General features: G+C 45.5%; 1 protein-coding gene across 1 annotated transcript in view; it reads left to right on the plus strand.

Moving 5' to 3' along the window:
• The window catches only part of LOC115475139 (CLIP-associating protein 1-like), a 114,121-nt gene that overhangs the window by 22,267 nt on the left and 74,299 nt on the right, over positions 1 to 17,555 (plus strand). The window contains exon 2 of the mRNA XM_030210879.1: positions 12,853 to 13,340. Coding sequence (XP_030066739.1) covers positions 13,146 to 13,340 — 195 coding nt within the window. The 5' untranslated portion in view covers positions 12,853 to 13,145. The remainder of the gene's footprint in view (positions 1 to 12,852; positions 13,341 to 17,555) is intronic.

Raw genomic sequence — 17,555 nt, forward strand, 5'->3', positions numbered from 1 at the left:
GAGAGAGAGTGTGTGTGTGACAGAGATGCCCCCCTCCTTCCCTCTCTCTGGTGTCATGCCCCCCCCCCCTCTCTCTCTCTGGTGTCTGAGCGTTACTGTGCAGGATGCTGAGCTCTGGCTGTGTTTCAAGGAACTGACCAATCCTATTTAATAGAATGCACCTCCAACATTCTGAAGCCGAGAAACCTCGTGTGGTTGGTTACTTCTGCTTGTGATGAACCCGGAAGTACTCGAGGGCGGAGCTTACAGAGATGGAGCCTGAATTTCAGAAGCTTCAAACCCTTCACTGAAGCCACGGAGTCAGCTTCAGAATTTTGAGGGTGCTTTTTATTATATAGGATAGGATTGTATTGATAGCTTTGACCTGATGAAGGGAGCAGTGCTTTTGAAACCTAGACCTTTTTTTTTTTTTTTACTGGTCTTAGAGGTGATACAAATGCACTAACTTGTTTGACCTTTGTTTGTATATATTGACAGTTTTGGCACTAAAGTGTTCAAATTGGTAGGCAGGGAACATGGTAAGAGATATGAATGACTTCACAATGAGGTTTATTAAGTCAGAGAAAATGTCAGCTTTATCTAGGTCTTCAGTTCTTCCCTCTTTTTAAGCTGCTCCCTCTTTGGGATAAGTTACTTCAGCATCATCACTCTGATCTATAACCCCACATTATCTGTATGCAACAAATTGATTTTTCTGCACTGTTTTTCTTGCATTCTGAAATTGTCAGCACAGTGCACCTGTTTTGTGCTGTTTGGGGAACTTGATGGTATACATTTAAAAATAGGATCAATAGCAAAACCTCACCCGTTTTTTGTCTTGGATAATTGAATCTTATCTTGTAAAATTTCTGCTACGTTATCATTTTATCTGGTTCTGGATTTCTGACAACTGCCTCTTGATGCATTATATGACTCGCAGCACTGATTTCAATAGGTAAAATCAGAGACTACAAATACCAAACAGCTTTGGGAAATAAATTCCAAACCAGGTCTGACTGAAAAGTTCCCTTCAGGAACTAGATAACTTGACTGTTCTGTATAAGTGAAATGCTGTAACCTTTCAAAAGAAATATTTTTGAAAAAGAAAGGTCTTCACAAAGAACATTCAGGGGTCCTTTTACTAAGGCGCACTAAATAAGACACCCATAGGAATATAATGGTTATCTTATCATTTAGTGTGCCTTTAGTAAAAGGACCCCTTAGTTTCTATTTTATTTTTATTATTATTTTTTGGTCGAATAGTTTCCTACAGCTTATTTTCAAGGCTTACAGCTATATCAGCCCTTCCTTCTTAGGGCTAAAACACCCTGAGCCTTTGTCTGCATTTGTGCAGCTTCCCTGATTTCTTTTTTTTCCTGTGCTATTTTAACCTTCTTAACCCACCCCCCTCCTTTTACAAAGCTGCACAGCAGTGCCGACACAACCCATTCACTTTGAATGAGCTGTGTTGGCATTACCGCACCAGCAGCTGCTAGCGTGGCTTTGTAAAGGAGGGGGGGGGGGGTTTGCCAAGCTATCAAAGAAACAGTCCTTGGTTGAGCATGGACTACAGCTCTCTTTGGAGCCGTTACAATTCTTCTCTTTTTTTTTTTTTTTTTTTTTAAGTTAGAAATTTAGAAATATTATCCTATATAATAATTCTCACCTCCGACGTTCTAAAGTAGCTGCCTGTGTCTGTGGCTCCTGGGGTTGCTGAGCTAGGCTCCGTAGCCAGGCTGACTTCACTCACACCTGATTCCCAGGCAGGGGGAGGAGTAGGGAAACACGCGGAGCAACTTGCTTCGCGTGTTTCCCTACTCCTCCCCATGCCTGGGAATCAGCTGTGAGTGCGCTGCTCAAACACCCCCTCCGCGCATCATCCAAGCCCCCACCCCTGGCACATCAAACACCCCCCCTCCCAAGCACATCAACCCCCTCGCCACCTGCAGCTGCCACTGGTAACGCTGTCCAGCCACTGCTGCTGCTTCTGTTGAGCAGCAGCGGTCGCTACAAAAAGAAAAAAAAGCCACAAATGTTTTTAAACCTGAAACGCGGCACCGTAGACAGCCATCAGGCATTGGCTGTTGGTTCTGCAGCCGCTCCTCCTCTCGCCTCCACGTCACTGCCCCTGGAGTAAGACCCCGGAGGAGCGCAGCGATGTGAGAGGCGAGAGGAGGAGCAGCTGCAGATCCGACAGCCAATGCCTGATGGCTGTCTACGGTGCCGCGTTTCAGGTTTAAAAACATTTATTGCTTTTTTTTTTTTTTTTTGTAGCGGCCGCTGCTGCTCAACAGGAGAAGCAGCAGTGGCCGGACAGCGTTACCAGTGGCAGCTGGGGGTGGCGAGGGGGTTTGATAGGCCGGGGGGGGGGGGGTCGCTGGACATGGGTGGCTGCAGGGGGGGCAGGGAGAGAGGAGGGTCGCTGGACATCGATGGCTGGAGGGGGTCCTGAGACCAGAGAGGTGGGGGTGGGGAGGGGGACCCTGCGAGAGGGGGGTGGGGGCACACACTCTCTCTGATACACTCTCTGTCTATCACACTCTCTCTCTCTGTCACACATACACACAGTCTCTGTCTCTCTTTCATTCTCTCTCTGACACAGACACTCCGTCTCTCACACACACTCTCTCTCAAACATACACACTCCGAGGAAAACCTTGCTAGTGCCCGTTTCATTTGTGTCAGAAACAGGCCTTTTTTACTAGTATTCAATAATACAGAAGCGAGTCTGTTACTCGTTAACTTTTCTGTTACTTGGGAAATATTATATTCCAAATAAAATCAAAAGATAGCAAGAACATAAAAAATGGCAAAGTGCAAAGCATGCTAAGAAAGAAAAAAACATTTAAGGGGCCCTTTTACCAAACTGTGGTAAAAAGTGATCTTAGTGTGTGCTTACAGGGTCATTCCTGCACACTGAGTCCATTTATACTGCATAGGTAAAATGGCCGAGTTTTATATTTTTTGAATTAATGGCCATGAACTAATTTTCCCATTAGTGCGAAAGCACTTATCGACATACGTTTCGTAGGTGGTAAGGGCTTATAAGCTAATCCCGTGCTAATCGGTGAGCATGTGGCTATGTAACTGTGCTAACCACTTAACGCAAAACATGCCAAAATTACTGCGGGACTCAGCGCACCCCACGGTAAGGCACTTTAAGCTGTGATATGCTCTGTTACGCGCAGATAATGAGGAGAGACTAGAGAGCCCTGTCAAATAGAATAGATAAACCCATACCCACATAATTCACTAACAACACCCTCACTATACTGCCCCAAACTGTTTACATGAAGAAAAGCAAATAATAGACCTAGGCTTTTTTTTTTTTACTTGAAGAAACTTCTCTAACTGCACAGGATCTTGAAAAACAGACTGATTTCACTAAAAGCTTATCAAACATAGGGGAATCTCAAGTAAAAAGCGGGGGGGGGGGGGGGGGGGGGGGGGAAGCACCCAAAGCAAGAATCTGGGCTGAAGCTGTGTAGAATGAGCTATGCCAGGAAATATCAGAATTTTCTGCCTGTAAAATTTTCACCTAAAGCAGGAGTTCCCAAACTTTTTTGGTTCGTTGCAGCCCCATCCTCTTACACCAGCACACCTTCCCCAAATCTAGCATCACTCCTACCTTCATTCAGATCCAGGATCCTCCCCTGCCAAATAGATCTCCCTTTTACACCAGCACACCTTCCCAATACCTTCCTTCCTGCAGGTCCAGGATCGCTGCTGCTTCCTTCTCCTTCCCCACTGCCGCTGCAGTGCTTGCAGCTTACGTTTTCAGGCAGTCCGCAATTCACACACGCACTCCGGTGCCTTCTCAGTCTGCCACGTCTTGCCCTTTCTGATGCAACTTCTTGTTGCGAGGGCTGGACACAGCAGAGGGAAGTTCTTGCAGTGCCTGTGTGACTTGCCAGCACCCGAAAATGTAAGCTACAAGTACTGCAGCGGCGGTGGGGGGGAAAGAAGCAGGAAGTGGCAGATGCCAGACTTGCGGGAGGAGAAAGTAGGAAGCGATGCGCCACGGCACCCCTGAGAGTTCTCTGCAACGCACCGGTGTGTCGTGGCACACAGTTTGGGAACCGCTGACCTAAAGTAAGACTTTAACCACAAGCAATTTATCTTGCTCATGAAGAAAAAGAGACCAGGAGGGTAGATCTTTCTGCAGTGTAGTTCTGTGAAGTTTCCAAAAACCCAGGAAGGTCAAAATTTCCAGGATCCTCTGTCAGCCTGACATTAAAGAAAATGTTTAGAGACATGTTTGGAAATCCCAATATCTTTCACACTGGACATGTTAACTATCCTCCCTGTTTACAAAGCCATGCTAGCGGCTGCTGGTGCGGTAATGCTGACACTGAATGGGCTGTGTCAGCATTGTCGTGCGGCTTTGTAAACAGGGGGGATATAATTTTCAATAAGATATCCGGAAAAAGCAGTTGCATTATAGAAAAATGAAGGAAGAACAGACTTTTTTTTTTTTTTTTTTTGCTCTAGCAGAATTTTCAGTAGCTTCCAATTTTTTATGATGCATCAAAAGATTATCTCTAATTTCTGAAAGCTGTGTAGCTTGCAAAGTACAAGTCTGAGAGTCTAAAAAAAAAAAAAAAAGAATAGCGATTCGGTCGTATCAGTTCTATTGTCCTTTTTCTTCAGGTTTACCTATGTGTGTATAGTGAAGTCACACAGTTGGTCAGTAGAAATCCTTCCCCCCCCCCCCCTCCCAAGTAACTCTGCAGTTTTCATAAATCAGTCAAAGAAATGTCTCCAAGGGGTCCATTTACCAAACTCCGGTAAAAAGGGCCCTGCGGTAGCGGCAGGGACCATTTTTGCCACACACCAGGGCCCTTTTTACTGCAGTGGGTAAAAAGGTTGTAAAAAGATACACCATTCAGTACGATTATTCTTACCGTGTGGCCATGCAAGGGGGATTACTTACCGCTACCCAGTGAGGTGGCGGTAAGGGCTAGAAATAACGGAATTATTTTCCGTAGTGCCGGAAATGGCGAGTGCTCGAGGCGCAACTACTGCTGGTGGCCATGCGGTAGTTCCAGGTTGTTTTGCGGCAACCCTTTAGTAAAAGGGCCCCCAAGTTTTTAGCTTGAGGAATATCCATGCTTTCTTGGGGGCCGGAAGGGAGCACAATGAGTAATTAGGATTTTAATACCAACTGAAGCAGAGGTCTCTTGACCAGTTGTTGGCCTCGCTAGAACCTACTGGCTCTCTAGAAATATCCACGTCTCTGGTATTAACTGGGGTAACAATAGGTGGAATTAGAGGGGATCTTCTGCTGAACTTGTGGGGTAATCCTAACTCAGCTGAGGGAGGATATAATAGTGGTCTATAAAATACTGAGTGGAACGGAACAGGCAAATGCGAATCGATTATACTTTTTGTAAGAGTAAACAAAGACTAGGGGACACACCATAAGTTGCATGTAAAACAAATAGGAGAAAATATTTTTTTCGCTCAGTGAATAGTTAAGCTCTGGAACTTGTTGCTAGAGCAAGTGGTTAAAAAATGTTAATGTAGCTGGGTTTAAAAAAGGTGTTTGAACAAATTCCTGGAGGAAAAGTACATAAACCGTTATTAAGGTAGCCTAGGTAGAGCCGCTGCTTATCCCTAGGGTTAAGTAGCATGGAACCTTGATGCTTTTTGGGAGTCTTTTGCTAATATGTGGTATATCAAATAAAACTGAACTATGAACTGCTGGTGGCCTGGATTGGCCACTGTTAGGAAAAGGATACTGGTCTAAATGGACCATTGGTCTGACCCAGGGCTGATGCACAGAATGCCGGCGCTGTAAGGAACAGTGCTAGAAAAGCACCGGCTGATTAACAAGTCAGAATTACAAAACAATGCTCGACACTAACAGCATGCAAATTATATGCATGCTGTTAGTGTTGTGCATCGGTCGGTAAAGGGGTCTGAGCGTGCAGTAGGCACAGCTCTTGTGCGTATGGCCAGTGACTAGACCCCTCCTGACCTCCCCAAAACAAAAAAAACAATCCCCAGAGAGTCCAGTGGACCCCCTCCCAACACCTAAAAGCATCTCCAGTGGTCCAGTGGATTCCTTCCCGACCCCCCCCCCCCCTTTACATACCTTAAAAAGTCCCTGGTGGTCTGGTGGACCCCCTGCCTCCGAAAAAGAAATCACCTGATGGTCCCCTACCACCTAGGATCTCCTAGTCACCCCCAAAAGCCCTGGTGGTTTAGTGGAATTCCCCTCCACCCCCCCAGACCCCACCTCATACCTTTCCATTGGAGGCAGGAGGGCCGCCTACTCCCTCCTGCCTCTGGGCCCGCCCACTTCAAAATGGCAGTGCCCTGCCCCTGCCTGATGCCTTATATGATGCTTAGGCCCCTTCCAATGCATCCTAGAATGCATCGGGCGGGGACTGGGTGCCGCCATTTTGAAACAGGCAGGCCCAGAGGCAGGAGGGAGTAGGCAGTCCTGCCTCCGATGCTAAGGTATGTGCAGAGGTCTGGGGGGGAGGGGTGTGAATTCCGCTAGACCACCAGGACTTTGTGATAACTAGGGGGTCCGGCCTGGTCTCGTGGCGGCCTGCTGGGTTGAGTTGATAGGCCCGCTGGGCCACCAGGTGATTTTCTTTTTGGAGGTTGGGGGTAGGAGGGTCCACTGGACCACCAGGGATTTTTTAAGGGGTGTGTGTGTGTGTGTGTGTGGGAGGGAGGGGGGGTTGAGAGGGTGTCCACCGGACCACTGAGGATGTTTTTAGGTGTTGGGGGTTGGAAGGGGTCTGCTGATTTCTTTTTGGGAGGCAGGGGGATCCACTGGACCACCAGGGATGTTTTACGGGTATATGTGGGGGGTTGGGAGAGGTCCGCTGGACCACCAGGTTGGGTGGGGGAGGCTTAGGCTTAGAAAACCGGCGTGCTGCCGACTTTCCTATCAGTGCCTGAGCTAATCAGCGCTCAGGCACTAACAGAAAAGCAGTGTTGTGTAGTAGCTAAGTAAATGTAACTAGTTACTACATACTCAAGTAAAAGTTGTTTTACTTGTAAAAAAGTACAGGATAACATTTACTACTTATACATTTACTGAAGTAATAATTTTGCCAATCTTTATTACTTTTTACTCAGTTGCATCTGATGCTGGCAGTTAAAAATACAAGTGGAAGGAAGATGTAAGTGACAATTATTTAGTAAACCAAAGGAAATAACAAAACTAGGAACATGATTTTGCTATTGCAAACCCTGTCATGCAAACAGTGAGACCCCGATGCACAAAGCTTACCATGCCAGCAATGTGAATTTTCAACCAGTTCCAGCCGGTCTAGTGAGCAAGATATTTAGCGGGAGATGCACAAAGGGGTACAGTGAGCTGCTTTCTATTCGTGGCAGCATACAGTGAGCATCGTATACTAATGCCAATGAGCCAATTAGTATTGAAATGAGCATTACGATGGATGCATAGCCATTACTAAGTGATGCATAGACTCCTGAGGCAGGCCATAGGGCCGAAACACGACTGTGTCGAGTCTTTATTGATGTGTTATAAACTCTCAAGACTATACAGTATTATCGTATTATCGTCTTCTTGAGTCACCTTCGCTGTTTCCTGAGTGTCTTTATCCCTGCGGAGTTTTGGTTCTTCTGATCTTTTGTCTGCTTCTCTGAAGAACGACAGTGTCCTTCGAACCTTGGGGAAATGTGTTGAGCTTTAATGAAGAAAGTCTCCAAAGACTTTTGCAAGAAACCATTCCTTCGGAAGAAGATGCTGGCAATACAGATAGTTTGGAGGATAAATGGTTTGAAGTTATACAACTTAATAAGAATGTGATTCAAAGTGAGTTACATTTTGCTACTATCATACAATATTTACATAACAATCGCATCCCCAGAGGGTTACGCATTATGAAAGAGCCTTGGCTCTTTCAAGATGATACAAATTTCCTCAACCAGTTTGTTCCCTCCTCACAACTGTCCATCCATCTGATCCAACAAACACTCATACCCACTCAACCCAACTGACACCTCCCTTTGCCCACCCACCCCTAAAAGGAAGAAAGAGAACTTGTTATGAGCACCCATCTCTGACATGCTGCTTCAAAAACTGCTTCCACAGTGCTACATATCGTTTGGGCCATTGTAGATCTTCCCAGCCTGTTCTGAGTTTTCTTTTGCATGGCAAAACTGTTGCCTTCCCTCCTCTCCTACTCCTTGAATTTCGTTCTTCGCAGTGAATTTTATTTTTTTCTTGGGTTGGGTGGGGGGAGAAGAGAGTTGGGGAATCTCTTCCCGGTTCAGCAGTATACCTTTGAGAAACTGATTTACTAAGGCTATTTTCTTATTCTATATCCCTGGGCAAAGAAACTTTAGTAAATCAGTACCTCAAGGTGCCTTTGCAAGTCGCTGGCAGAGCCAGCAATCTCCCTTTCCAAAGCATGCTGTCAGCTGTGTGACAGCACTTCTTTGATAGGTAAAACAACTGCCTCTTTTTTTCACATATCATCATGGCCTGGGTCCCCATCAATCTTTCACGCCCCTCTCCAGCCTTAACCCAGTCTCTCTCATGCACCCCCCCCTCCCAACCTTCCCCTGGTCACTCTCTCTCACATGCCCCTCCTTTCAATCTTACCCTTGCTCAGTCTCTCTCATGCCCCCCCCAGCCTTCAGCTAGTCACACTCGTGCCCCCTTCCCCCTCTCATAGTCACCAGCATTATCTCCTTATTCGCAGCACTGCCTCTGAAATGGCTTTCCTGGCTCTGCACAGCAATCGGGCTTTCCAAATACTTGAGCCACGCTGTGCAGGAAGTCCAGGAAGTCTTGCAGTTTCAAGTCCCACAAGACTTCCTGATCTTCCTGCCTCTCTCTGTAGTGTCCCGCCTCCTCTGTTTCCAGGCGGGACACTATAGAGAGGCTTTGGACGGGTGAGAGAACATAAGAATAGCCATATTGGGTCGGACCAGTGGTCCATCTAACCCAGTTTTCTGTTTCCAACAGTGGCCAATCCAGGTCACAAGTACCTTACAGAAACCCAATTAATAGCAACATTCCATTCTACCAATCCCGGGGCAAATAGCGGCTTCCCCCATATCCATCTCAATAACTGACTATGGACTTTTCCTCCAGGAAACCCAGATACGGAAACTGCTGTTACCATATCCTTCGGCAGCGAGTTCCAGAGCTGAACTATTCTTTGAGTGAAAAAATATTTCCTCCTATTTGTTTTAAAAGTATTTCCATGTAATTTCATTGAGCATCCCCTGGTCCTTGTACTTTTTGAAAGAGTGAAAAATCAATTCACTTCTATATTTTTATAAAATAATGCGCCAAGACATTAGTGAACTGGCATTACGTGTGTCAGTAAATAGTAGAGCTGTACCGAATAGCATATTTCACTATTATCTCTTGTTTGTCCTAATTAGATTGTAAGCTCTGTCGAGCAGGGACTGTCTCTTCATGTTCAAGTACAGCGCTGCGTACGTCTAGTAGCGCTATAGAAATGTAGTAGTAGTACCCGTTCTACACCACTCAGGGTTTTATAGACTTCAGTCATATCCCCCTTCCGCTGTCTTTTGCCTTTTCCAAGCTGAAGATCCCTAACCTCTGTAGTCTTTCCTCATACGAGAGGAGTTCCATCCCCTTTTATCATTTTGGTAGTTCTTCTTTGAACCTTTTCTAATTCCATGCTACCAATCCTGGGGCAAACGGCGGCTTCCCCTGAGAGTGAGAGGATGCAGACTGCAGGGAGAGGGAGGAAGTGTAGACCATTTCTTCCGACCATTTGAGAGCTATAACCGAGGACTTGGGGCCGCATGTTGGAGACCACAGCCCTAGGGGAGCCTTCAGCTGTGCGCACTCCCCTACTTCCTCTTGTGATGGCCCAAACTTAAAAAAAGAGGGAGCACTTCATGGGCCCTGTAAGTACATTATAGTCAAGAGCCAGAGGACAGGCAGTGGTGTGGGTGACATGCAGCAGTAGTAGTAAAAGGGCCATTAGTATCCGGTTCCTCACTTATCAGCTGGTGGACTGGGAGAACTCTTTCAGCCAGTTTGTTTCAGCTGCCTGTGCATTCGTATGATTGGTTTGTCCTCCGGCACCACTAGTCTCCACGTGTGGAGAAACCAATTACTTAAGGGCTGTTTAAAGGGACTGATACGTGATGTTTAGCACTCGTTCCTAGGTAAAAGCTGTGAATAATACGTCAAGCATTCCTCATCCTGTTTGGCTGAGGATCACAGCAGCAGTGGGGATGTAAATATTAAATGAGTGAATGGTAAGTAAATTCTTACTGTTCAGTCATTTAACTGTTTTGAACATTCTTAGCACTGTTGCGGGCAGCTAGGGTAGAGTCTGCTTTTAGGCAGAGATGCTGTCATCCAGTTCGAGGTTGGAGATTTTGGGACAGTCCTGGCTTTGAACTTACATTTTATTTATTTGTTTATTCATTGTTGTATCCCACTATTATCCAAAAGCAATTTTTTGTTCAAAATGCCTTATAATTTGCAATTGATTGAAGTTATAGTGATGGATGTGGCTTACCATTTACAATTAGGCAATGTTACATTGATGCGGTATAATTACAAAGTGGTTTAGAACATTAGAATAGTTAACCATAGAATTTCTTGAAGAGGTAGGTCTTTAGTTCTTTCCTGAACTGGAGATAGGTTGTAATGCTTCTTGTGACCTTGGGTATTGAGTTCCACCATTTAGATTCCAGATAACTAAATCCAGCCATGTAGATGGATTTGTATATTATGTAGGATTTGTAGTGTCTGATTTTTGCCCATTGAAGTTTGGCGTTGCAAGTCCCATAATGCACCAGATGATCAGAAATCCAGGACTATCCCAAAATCTTTATCCTTGTGCTGGGTAACTTGGCATCTCTGTGTAGATTCCAGATTTCTTTTTTTTTTTGGTGTGCTGTGTGGTGCTTCGCATTGTGGCAAGCTTGGGCCTTTGTCGGTGTGCGTGGAGGCACATCAGATCAAAATGGGAGAATGCGGGTACGTTGGGGGGGGGGGGGATGTGAGGGCCCTACCTGCAGCTGGCTTTATCTGTATGTATCATTGTATTATTTAAATAGTTAACATTTTAAACAGTAATTACATCCCTGAGATGCACACAGCCATAGCGCTGACCTTTTCCTCCTACTTTAGTAATGGTAAGTCATTGTGGGGCCCTTTTACTAAACTGTGGTAAAAAGTGACCTTAGTGCGTGCTTACACGGGTTATTTTTGCATGCTACGGCTGTTACTGCATGGGTAAAATGGTTGTTTTCTATTTTTTTAATTAATGGCCATGTGCTACTTTCCCATTTTGGCCATGTGTTACCTTCCCATTTTGTAGGCGGTAAGGGCTCACACGCTAACTATTGCTAATCTGATAGTGTGCGCCGATGTAGCTGCGCTAACCGATTAGAACAGTACATGCCTGCTTCCCCTTGACCAGTGCTAAAAAATAAAATCTATTACCATGAGATGCCTGAGTGCACCCCATGGTAAGGCATTTTAAGCTGCAGTAAACGCATGTCAGTTCTTACTGCGGTTTAGTAAAAGGACACCTGTGTCTTTTTGCCACTGGTGCTGACTCCCGACTTTGATACGTATCACTGGGTAGCTCTTGCAAAGACATTCACGAATCTGAAACATGCGGTGATGTAACTAGCATCTGGAAACCACCTGCATCCGCTGCATGCTAGAAAGCACAGTTACCTGATCGTAGCTCTTGAGCTGAAGCTAGGTGAGTAATTCCATTATTGTAATGTTTGATCTTCATTGTTCATCACAGATGGTTTCCAGGATGTTGTCTAGCTCTTTTTCTGGCTTTTAACTGCATGGTTACATTTAGCTGGTCACAGCTAGGTTCTGGAAGTAGAGGGAAATCGTGACTTGCCTAATTAGCCAAAGAGCTGAGAAATTCCAGAAAATTTTGATTTTTAAAATGTTCCTCATGCAAACTTTTTTTTTTCTTCTCATTTTCATAATTTTTCTCAGACAGTCTTACAATACTAATTTTTCTGAGACCCCAGGCAGATTTGTAACCTGATTTGGCATGTGGAGGAGTGGCCTAGTGGTTAGGGTGGTGGACTTTGGTCCTGGGGAAGTGAGGAACTGAGTTCGATTCCCACTTCAGGCACAGGCAGCTCCTTGTGACTCTGGGCAAGTCACTTAACCCTCCATTGCCCTATGTAAGCCGCATTGAGCCTGCCAGGAGTGGGAAAGAGCGGGGTACAAATGTAACAAAAATAAAAATAAATACATATTACTTGACTTAGGCCCCCTTTTACAAACCTGTGCTAGTGGATGCCATGTGAATGAGCTGTGTTGGCATTACCACACCTGCAGCTGCTAGTTTGGCTTTGTAGAAGGAGGTCGTAGGTATCTAACTAAAAATTATCATAGTCCTCCCCACCATATTAATTTTCCAGGTTGCATCTTACATTTTTCAAGTAACCAGGTAATTGTACTGAAATCTTTGATGGAACATGGGCTATTTTACTGTTGACTCTGGTTATTAGTAACTAGGGGCCCTGTTTTCTAAGGTGCGTTATGTTCGTATAGGTGTCTCGAGCAATAGTGCGCCTATAGCGCAGCTTATAAACAGGGCCCTCGATGTCGTTGCATAAAACGGGACCTGTGCTAAAGTAGCATGAGTTGATAATAAAATAAACATCTTAATGGTAACCCACGTTGATAATTCCTTTCCCTTCAAAGCTTGAAATGGACAAGTTTTGACTAATATTTTATCTATTTAATTTTATAGAAGATTAAAGCATAGGAAGTCTTGTTTGCACATTTGTCTGTAACAGAAAGAAATCTCAAATATATGTTCTTTTAAGGTTAAATTTTGTTTGTGGTGTTCTTAACATGGGATTACATGCTGTTTTCTTCTTTTTTTATTATTTCAGAATGGGCTATTGAATTATGAAGTATTTTGGACCCAGTGATATTGCATTGCAGTGGCATTCAGAACTCCATCCCTTGCTAGTTATTTGAATTTGACTTTTAATATCCTACCAGCTGCTCCTCCCACACACATGGTGAATTGTTGTCATTCCTTGGATTACATCTTGGAAACACAGACTCACCATAACCTTCATCGAACAAAGAGGCAACCTCAAGGATACTTACTTAGTGGGATTGTCAGGCCTCTTGGCCCCTGGCTTTGCTTTTGCCGGTGCTGTATTGTTACTAGAAAACCATGGAGCCTGGCATGGATCACTGGTTAACACAGATACAACAGAAAGATGTTGGAAAGCGGCTTCAGGTTGGCCAAGAACTTATAGATTATGTCTTGGATAAACAGAAGTCTCCAGAACTTGATCATGACCAGACAATACTGGACAAAATGGTGGATGGGCTAGCTACTTCTTGGGTAAACTCTAGCAATTTTAAGGTAACGTCCAGATTTATTTTGGAAGACTCTGTGTGTAAATAGAGTTTGAAATGATTTTGTTCCTAAGTGGTGTATTTTCATGCAGTTTTAAAACAGCAGTACTATCATAGACCTATTTAAACCAGTCAGAAAATCAGATTGATTCAGATTTGGCCATTTAGCACTTTAGCTGTGCAGACAAATGAGAGGAATTGTTCTAAGGACTTGCAAGGTTTATCCATTCTTATTACTATAAATTTTAGGTAATGTATCTGAATTCAGCTGTGCTGTTCACTTTACATACACAGTAATAAATTGTTCATGAATGACCTTGGGGAAGAAGATTCTTAAGAAGAGGTAACTTCACTATAACTAAAGCAGCCCAGGCTGCTGTCCTTTTTACCCATTTTTTGGGGTGTAGATAGCTGATCATAGCCTTTACTCTGCAGAATGCTGTTCCTTTCTGCAGCAACCAGTCTTCCCTGGTGTCATTCCATCCAGCAACTAGCAAGGCCTGAGCTTGCTTGACTTCTGAGATTTGAAAGCTTGGGCTCTTCCAGACCATTATTATTGGAAGACCATAACTGCAATTCTTCATAGGGGGGAACCATTTGCAAATACCGGTAGTTATGGAGTGCTAATGTTTTTAGTGTGTACGAGCTATTTATTAGTAAATGACACCTAGAATGTACATGCATGAAGAAAAGAAAACATTAGAGGGAAAGTAAAGTTTGGAAGTGGGATGGGAACGGGAGAAGCCTGTTATGCAATTGTTGTTGATGGTAAATTAACCCCCCCCCGTTTACTAAGCTGCACAGCAATGCCAGCACAGCCCATTCAAAGTGAATGAGCCTTGTCAGCAGTAGCACACGGCAGCCGCTAGTGTGGCTTAGTGAACTAAGCCACACTAGCGGCTGCCGTGTGCTACTGCTGACACAGCTCATTCACTTTAAATGGGCTGTGCTGGCATTGCTGTGCAGCTTAGTAAATGGGGTGGGGGGGTAAATATGAAAAACAAAGGAAAGTTTGGAGGTAAACCCAACATAAGGGTTAGTCTTAAGATACTAAGGGCCCTGTTTACTAAGCTGCGCTGAGGCGTGATAGCATTGTAGAGCATGGTAAAAACACTAGCGCACCTTAGTAAACAGAGCTCTAAGTCTGGCTTGCAGGCAGTATTTTTGGTTTAAAATAACCTTTGTCGGGACTATTCTCAGGTTATGGTTCTTTGTAATTTATTTATTTGAAAGAGATTCACCCAAGGTGGTGGTCATCAAATATAACCTGGATATAGACAATGAATAATTACACATTATAGTATAGTATGTTGCTTGTCAACACAATACACATCTTAATAGAGGGCAAAGGGGACAAGTGAAAGTGGAACAGGAGTTTAGATAAGGGTGACTAACCTTAAGAAAAATTGCAGGAAAATGATGTCAGCTAGATTACTTGTGTAATCAAAGTCCTGCTGCAGTGTATACAACAGATGCTAGTCATTGGGTGCAATGAAGCTGTACTTTTTTTTTTTTTTTCCTGTGCAAGTTATTCTATAGATCTACTCTTCAAATTACAGTGGGAAGTATTTAGTAACTGTTGAGTAATTAAATTTGTGTGTGGCTTTCTCTGAGAATGGAACAGGTAATGCCCTTATTTTTGGTTGGATATTGCTAATGGCCTGCCTGTGATGTTAGTTTTACAATGTCGGTGTTTTAGATCACAAAGTGCACCTTTCATAGTTGAAGGGTTGAATAGAGTGGACTTCAGGCTTATGGATTTTTACATTCAAGGGTTGTTCACTCTATTTTTACCTGTTTCCTCTTTCCTATTAGATTTGATGGAACTCCTTTCCTTTTTTTTCCTTTTTCCTTTGGTTTATTGTAAACCACCCTGATATCCTTTGAAAGGTGGTATATCAAGCCTCTATTAAACTAAATTAAACTATTTACCCCATTGCTCACATATAGACCTGTACCAGTATGTTCAAGGTTCATTTGCCAGAAAGGTCATTTCTGATTTGTTTGTGAATATTTGACGTCTGGTGACATTAAATAGTCCTGTGGGTTCTTCATTTATTTTATTTATTTTCAAATTTTTTTAATTCTGCATTATGTCTACAGTTCTAGGCAAATTACAATTCAACAGTCATAGTTTAAAACATATCAAACAAAAGTTAAAATTAAAATAGGACAAATAACATCCATATCATCTGAAATGAAGCCTTATATAAAGTCTAGGTGGCCTTTATAGTTTGATAACAGCATAGATTCTGCTTGGTTATGTGTCTGTATCTTTACAGCATAAAAATACACCAGCTGAACTCCGTCGGAACAAAAGTCATTGAATGCTTCTCTAGCTCAAGAAGCTAAGCATTGAGACACTAGCTAACACCTGGTGAAATTCAGTAGAGTTCACACTCCCCTTGTCTCTGCTAAATGATAAGGGTAAAGGGTAATGGATTTTATATACTGCCTTTCTGTGGTACAGCCAATATGGTTTACATTTATTCTCCGAGGACAAGCAGGCTGCTTGTTCTCACTGATGGGTTGACGTCCTCGGCAGCCCCCTCCATCGGAAAGTTTACTAGCAAAGGCCTTTGCTAGTCCTCGCGCGCCCATGCGCACCGCGCATGCGCGGCCGTCTTCCCGCCCGAAACCGGCTCGAGCCGGCCAGTCTTCTTTCGTCCGCGCTCGGTACGGTCGTGTTACGCCGTTCGTGCCCCAGAGAGTCGACCTCGCGCGTCCTTTTCGACGTGTTTTTTGCTGTTTTTTCCTTGAAAAAGTTCGGGAAGCGCTCCGGTAGTGTTCCGGAAGACCCTTTCGGGTTTTCTGCCCTTCCCGTATTTCTCAGTTTTTGCCCGTAAGTTTTCTTTCGTTGTCGGGGTAGGCCTCTTTTGGCCTCGGTCGAGATTTTTCTCCCTCTAAATTTTGGTGCTTCAATTTTCGCCATTTTGGCTTTTGATTTCGCCGGCGTGATTTTTCCGCCCATGACATCGAAGCCTTCCAGCGGCTTCAAGAAGTGCACCCAGTGCGCCCGGGTAATCTCGCTCACTGATAGGCACTCTGCGTGTCTTCAGTGTCTAGGGGCCCAGCACCGCCCTCAGAACTGTAGTCTGTGTTCCCTGTTACAAAGGCGGACTCAGGTAGCGAGATTAGCCCAGTGGAACGTTTTGTTCTCGGGCTCTTCGTCGGCATCGGCACCGGAGGCATCGAGTGCATCGACGTCGTCAGCGTCCGGACCATCTTCCTTGGCTGCCGCTCCATCGACTGCATCGAGGCATCGGACCTCTGCATCGGCGCCGAGGCATCGGGCGATTGTATCGACGTCGGTGGTACCGAGACTTCGTCTGCTGATGTCGTCGGACGGAGGTGCATCGTCAGGAGTGCAGGTGAGGGCTGTCCATTCCCCTGCTGGTGGCGGTGAGCCTTCGGGTGGGTCTCCTCCTGCCCTGAGGGCTCCTGCGGTACAGCCCCCCCGGGATCGACCTTCTTCGGTCTCGGCCCCAAGGAAGCGACGGATGGATTCTACGTCCTCCTCGTCGGTGCCGGGGAGCTCCGGTGACATGCTTCGGAAGAAGTCGAAGAAGCATCGACACCGGTCTCCTCCCCATGTCGGCACCGAGAGCTCTGGGTCGCTGAGGGATTCGGCACCCAGCAGGCATCGGCACCGAGAGGACCGCTCACCCTCTGTTCAGGAGGTGTCGATGCGCTCCACTCTGGACAGCCCGGAACAGCCTCCTCGCCCGGAACAGGTTCTGACGTTGACGCCTGCATCGGCCTCTCAGCCTTTCTCTGCAGCCGCTCTAAACGAGAGCCTCCGGGCCGTTCTCCCAGAGATTCTGGGAGAGCTGTTGCGCCCTACCCCTCCGGTACCGGCGGTGCTTGCGCCTCCGGTACCGTCGAGCGTGGCGCCGGCTGGCCCATCGCCCAGGTTGAGGTCCCCGACGTCGGTACCGCGTGCGGTGCCGACCGCGGCCACCTCCCAGGAAGGCTCCCCGACTACGTCGGCGGCGGGAGCTTCGCCGATGCGGGCGAGGGAGTCTACCTCTCGACGCCCCCACCGTGGACGGGGTTCCACCGAGTCGAGCAGGGCGAGGTTGCAGACACAGGTCCGTGAACTTGTGTCTGACACCGAGGGTGAGGCCTCGTGGGAGGAAGAGGAGGACCCCAGATATTTCTCTGACGAGGAGTCTGAGGGTCTTCCTTCTGATCCCACTCCCTCTCCTGAGAGACAGCTTTC

The sequence above is a fragment of the Microcaecilia unicolor genome, chromosome 7 (genome assembly GCF_901765095.1).
Source record: "Microcaecilia unicolor chromosome 7, aMicUni1.1, whole genome shotgun sequence".
NCBI classification, from domain to species: Eukaryota; Metazoa; Chordata; class Amphibia; order Gymnophiona; family Siphonopidae; genus Microcaecilia; species Microcaecilia unicolor.